At 30.7% G+C, this 6,080-nt stretch overlaps 1 protein-coding gene across 1 annotated transcript in view; it reads right to left on the bottom strand.

Annotated features, from left to right (window-relative positions):
• LOC120274778 (ent-copalyl diphosphate synthase AN2, chloroplastic-like) overlaps positions 1-2,842 on the bottom strand; it is a 5,292-nt gene extending 2,450 nt beyond the window's left edge. Inside the window, exons 1-9 of the mRNA XM_039281314.1 lie at positions 2,634-2,842; positions 2,231-2,326; positions 1,855-1,949; positions 1,434-1,737; positions 1,171-1,354; positions 774-988; positions 568-688; positions 371-483; positions 19-245 (exon numbers count right to left, since the gene is read on the bottom strand). Of these exons, the coding sequence (XP_039137248.1) occupies positions 19-245; positions 371-483; positions 568-688; positions 774-988; positions 1,171-1,354; positions 1,434-1,737; positions 1,855-1,949; positions 2,231-2,326; positions 2,634-2,706 (1,428 nt within the window). The 5' untranslated portion in view covers positions 2,707-2,842. The remainder of the gene's footprint in view (positions 1-18; positions 246-370; positions 484-567; positions 689-773; positions 989-1,170; positions 1,355-1,433; positions 1,738-1,854; positions 1,950-2,230; positions 2,327-2,633) is intronic.
• Positions 2,843-6,080: the final 3,238 nt, after the last annotated feature.

Raw genomic sequence — 6,080 nt, forward strand, 5'->3', positions numbered from 1 at the left:
AGTGAAAAGGAGAGGTACCTCTCCAGGCAAGTCCTTAGTTATGATCCATTTGTCTAGTAGCTGCCCACAGTGTTGTTTTTCCCTGAGAAATTTGTAGGAGTAGCTCTTGGCTCTTCTCAAAATCTCTTCTCCCGGAAAGGCAATTTGCGAGGCCCGGTTGAGATTGTATAACCCGGTTACAGCTTGGTTTGATTGCCCGGCAAAACAAAAAAACTCACCATCCTTCTCAAAGTTGCAAAATACATCTGTAACATATATACCATACGTTGAATGTATATATATCAGTGTGTGGGCATGCAAAATGAATTTAAGAGTTCTTTTAGATGTTAAATCAGAGGCCAAAAATGCACTTTCATAAATACACACTTACCAGGGGATACGTCGTACCCATGTAGACGGAGAAGCCTGAATCCCATAGACGTGTCATCGACATCTTGAAGAGAAGAATCTCTCGCCCAACATATCCCATGTTTAGTCCAGTGCCTGTATATTTGCATCAATACTACAAACTGTGTCACTAATTTAACACTATAGATATCAAAACTAAAATAAATACACAATCTATACCTATAAATATAATCCATACAGTCTTTGATCTCTTGTTCTAAGTATCGAGAGATTCCGAGCCGTTCCAACCGATCCACAGCCCATAAATGCTCGAAAAGATCGACCGGGTAGACATTTGGTACTAGGAAAAGAATTTGTATGTATTGGTACTAATTACTTGAATTATTTGGAAGGATAGAACACTAAGTTACATAAAAGATAATTACCTCCTCCATTGAATTTATCCACAGCTTTCTGAAGGTATGCTAGACACTTTTTATCACCAGTCTGCATGAGTGCATAAGCAGTGGATGAAGGTGAAAACAAAAAAGATCCATCCTTGCTTTGAAGGTGAAGAAGCCAAGACCAGTCTAGACCAGGCATGCCTTCCAAGCTATGGAGTAAAGTGGTTGGTACCCTATGCATAACTTCTCTAGGGATCCTACCCACACATACAAGACAAATCACTGTTTTGTTTTCATTCAGTTTAGTTAGCAAACAGTAACACCAAAAACAATATATAAAATAAACGTTACATTTAAGAAAAAAAAAAATCGCCTTATATATTATTCAACTGCAACCCCACTTTGTAAAGGTTACATAACTCATGCAAAGAAAATTTACCTCTTGAGCTTAAGGTTTCTCATGGCATACACACTCTGCAAGGCCGCATCATCACAAATGGCATCCAAGCCAAGTGCTTTAGCTATCTCCACCATTGAAGGGAAAGCGACTTCAAAACCGATAGGCATGTGCTTCTCATCCTCTTCAGCAAGCCTCCACATGTTCTCGCGTATAAATTTCAACCCTTTCAAGTGATAATCATGCCATTTTATTACACGGGCTCGATTCAACTCAAAAGCTTAAGCTTTTAATATTTTGAGTACCTTGTTCGAATTGGTCGGAGCAGATACTCCACGACTTTAGTGTGATGACACAGGCCAAAGTGCTGATCAACCTATCATGAGCAGAGAATATACACTGATCCCCCCATGATCCATCTGATAATTGATTCTCCACAACCCACCGGAGACTGGACGGGAACTGAGGAGCACCGCTGCCATTAATGTCCTGCACCAAGGCCACCCATGCAGTATCATAAGCTGATATGCTTATTTCTCCATCTCCCATCAAAGATAACATCACTTTAACTTCATTAATCATCTCTCTAATCCTCTCTCCTTCTGATACCTTCAAAATAATTAGTAAAAGAACAAAACATGAATTACTTACAATGATATGATGGTATGTTGATTAAATCTAAATACACTTTAACAAAGTACAAAGATTAATGAATTAATTACACACCTCAAGAGAGGGGTCCTCCTCTCTAAGTTCTGGCAATTTTTTATCCTGCCATTCAGTGATTGGCATGCCATTGTGGATCAAACCTATCTTATACTCTGCGAAAAGGGATCAAAAGCCATTGAATATTATATTCAATATAATATAACATTTATGCAAGTCCCACATAAAAGATAAAAACTTTTTTCCTCCTTTGTGAGTTTGCCAAGGCCCTACATCACTGGTTTCCATGCCCACATTCATTCCATGCATTGCATAAAGAACCACAAATCTTTACAATCCATCAACTAAAATCAACATCATTATTTCCCTTTTTTTCTTCACAAAAAGGGGGGAAAAAAAAAAAAAAGAGAAACACCCTTCATATGTACTTGATTACCTTGATGAACACTTGGCTTAGAGATTGCAGAGAGTCTCCATCTTGCAACACCAATGTCACATCCACCTCTATTGAATGTCCCAAAACAACAAAAACCTGCAAACAAAACACTAATTCATCTCTTATCCAAATACATGCAATGCGCAGCAATTTGATAAGGACAATCTCAAACCTGAATTCATCTTTATCCAATTACAACCGACAATCAATTAACATCAACGAATCAAAAACCCCCACCCAAATAAAAAAAAAAGAAAAAACCTTTTATTTATTTATTTATTGATTCATTCTACCAAAAAGAATTCTCATTTAATTTAAAAAAAAAGAATTCTCATTGCTTTATCACTGAAGAAGAAAAAGAAGAAGAAGAAGAAGAAGAAGAAAATAATAGATAAAGACCAACCAGTAGATAGACCAGAGGAGCGACGGATGATGAGGTCCGGTGAGGAAAAGGAAGAGGTGATGGAGAGGAGCATGGTGGAAAGGATAGAGGAGAAGAAGGAGAAGTGGTGGTAGTGATGAAGAGAAGGTGAATGGAGTTGGGCAGGGTTTTTATAGAGGAAGAGGAAGAAGAAGAAGAAGAAGGGGACAAAAGGAGTGAGTCTCAGAGAGTTCTGAGCATCAGGACTGGATGCTCTCACGCAAATGGAGCCTTTAGTGACACCATTAATTTTTATTTTTAATTTAATTTTAATTTAATTTATTAATTATATTATTTTATTTTTTAAAAATTTGTCCTTTACATAAGAAGGTATATGTATGTGTAGGATATGTTTGATTGCATGGTTACATGCAACATAAGGACAATGTTACCAGATATTTTTACAGTACTGTCTATATTAAATATTGAATTTAACATTATATCAAGAAATGCCATGTAAATTAGTGAAAATTCGGATTAAAATGGGTTTGAAAATTTTTTTTTTCTTCTTTACTTTATTTTTTTATTTAAAAAAATAATATTTGTTTTCTCAAAATTTTTATGTAAGGGGTTTTAATAATTTTTGTATTATAAATAAATAAATAGAGGTAAAGTTTATTAATTGTTTGAATGACAAAATTATATTGAATATACTAAATTTTGATTTAACTAATACAAATCAAGTTTTAAAATTAAAATTTTATTTTTTTTAATTGATTACAGTGTATACTTTCATTAATATATATTTATTTTTAAAAATATATTATTAAATACATTTATCCACCATATTTTAAAATGTAACCCCACTAATAGATATTTGGAACATATGCATTTGATTCAGTATGCATCAGTGGAAATTGGTTTCAAAATCTGTTATAAAAAATTATGTTAAATTGACTAAATTTTAATTTAATCAATACTAATTAAATTTTATAATTTAAGTTTATATTTTCTAATTAATCTCTCACAACAATTCACAGTTTAACAGTCTAGTATGATTATGCTAATGTAACAAATAATAAATTAGATATATTCCCTTGTTTTGAGTCAAGTTTTTACAATTGTGATAGTTTTGGGGTATTATTATTTATAGTCTAAATTTTGATATAATTTTCCCCACATTATTAATCTTAAAAGATTTTCTAATTAACAACTTAATAAAAAAACTAATATATAAAGACATAATATAATTACAATATTAACAAAATTTCTCCAAACTAAATATTATGGACACTTTTGAATTTTCATTTGTAACCCTATCCATGTTTCATAAAACCCAAGAGTAATCAACGAACACCATTAATAAAACTATAGAGGCCCACACACTTCAACATGGATGATTTAATAACTCCATATAGTTATTAAACCCCGATTGGTTAGGCGTTTCGATAGGGTGACCTAATGACTTGGTGCCTAAATGTGTAATTAAACCACTTTATACAATTAATTTGGTGTAATCTTCCTTAACCCACCTTGAGCAGGCCAACTTGGTGAATCGGCCGAGTTTTCATAACTCATGTGAATCAAGTTTTATTTTTCAAAATAGCATTTTCATTCCTTTATCCTATTTTTTTATAAATGTTAAAAAGCGAATAATATGACATTTCCTCAAAAATTTAAAATAAGAAAATAGAAAAGCTTAGTGTGTTTTTAATAACTATGAAGTTTTTCTTTGTCAAGTAGTTGTATAGTATATATTTTTAGGATTTTTTTCTGTTAATTTATAATTACAATTAAGTGAGTCACAATTTAGTTTTTTCTTCAGGATATTTACTTTATAAATAACAAATGATAATGAATATTATATTTATTAAAAATAATTTATAAATTTTAAAATTATATTTTAAAAAATATTTTTTTATTACCTAACATTAATTTGAATAATTCAGTTGAACAATTTGAACCAAGATAAACAATACATAGTCGGCATACCTTTTCTCACAAAATAAAAATATTTTTTAAATAATTATAATTTGGTTTGAAATATCCAATGAAACATTTAATACAAACAAATAAATAGAATTAAATATTCCTCGATATTAAAGATATTTTTTAATAATTATAATTGGTTTGGAATATTTAATGGAACATTTAATGCAACCAAATCAATAGAATTAAATATTTCTCATTACTAATATTACATTTAATACAAACAAAGATTTTAAATTTTTTATAATATGATAAAAATTATATATATATATATATATATATAATCCAAAAATAAATGTAAAGATAACATCAAAGACAATATTTACAGTCATAATTACTTGACTCATTAAGCCCTCTTAACTTTCTATTTATTTTTTTTGTTTTTATTTTTAAAATTTTTCTTATATGGCTATGTGGTCTCAAATCTCAATATTTTAATAAAATACTAAAAATATCCCTGGCACCAATAAAAAAAAGTAAGATTGAGACAACATTATAATTTTAACTTAATTTGAATTCAAAAAATAGAAGTTATGAAAATTTGAAATGTTTTAAAGAATTTGATAAATTTGAAGGAATTTCTAAAAAAATAGAAAGCGTTGGATCCAACTATTATTACTTTCCTCTTATTATTATTATTATTATTATTATTATTATTATTATCTATTTATGAAGTTTGGAGATTGTGATTTCAATTTGCGATGAGATGGGAAATTTGGGAAACGCATTTTAAAGGAAACGCGATCCGGGGCGTTGGAAACGAATATACGGTGGATGGAATTTGATGGGCCGGGTTGATTGTGGGGTTTTTAGGTATGTTTTTTTAATGACCAATTTTTAATAGAATTAAAGTTATTTTTATTTATATGTTGTATAAACAAATTAGGAGAAAAAAATAATTTTATTTTATAATTGTATTTTTATCAAAATAAAAAATATATAATTACAATTTTCTTCCTTAAATATTTATTTAAGTCATTATAAATAAATAAATTGTGGGGTTTGGTTAGAAATTAAAAGAGAAATTTGAATAAAACCCTCTTTAATAATTTTAAGATATTTTAAAGATCAAGTTTAAGGGCCCCATATGTAGTTTCGTCTCTTAAAATTTAATAAAATAAAGGAGTTTTTTTAGTACCAAAATGTTTTGAAACAATTACAAATCTATGAGAAAATTGCTGCAAGCAAAAAAAAAATACAAAAAAAAAAAAAATCTGAATAAATCTCTTTATAATTATAGACCTAACCCTTGGTCAAAAGGAAGGTCTAACCACGATTAAGCCTAGATACTATGATCACCTCAACGCTTCACCGGGTGCCGCGCGCTTCGGTACAGAAAGGGTTATCCATCAGACCATTCACTCTATTATGGCGCAAGAACTTGAGGCGAGGTAGAATCTATCACGTTGGAGGGGAAGGGACGGCTCCTGTACCTCTCGACTCACCCTCTCAACCCCTCTCAACCTGCTTTGTCTAACGCTCATGGTGTGTCAGCCACTC

This window comes from Dioscorea cayenensis, chromosome 13 (assembly GCF_009730915.1).
Source record: "Dioscorea cayenensis subsp. rotundata cultivar TDr96_F1 chromosome 13, TDr96_F1_v2_PseudoChromosome.rev07_lg8_w22 25.fasta, whole genome shotgun sequence".
NCBI lineage: Eukaryota > Viridiplantae > Streptophyta > Magnoliopsida > Dioscoreales > Dioscoreaceae > Dioscorea > Dioscorea cayenensis.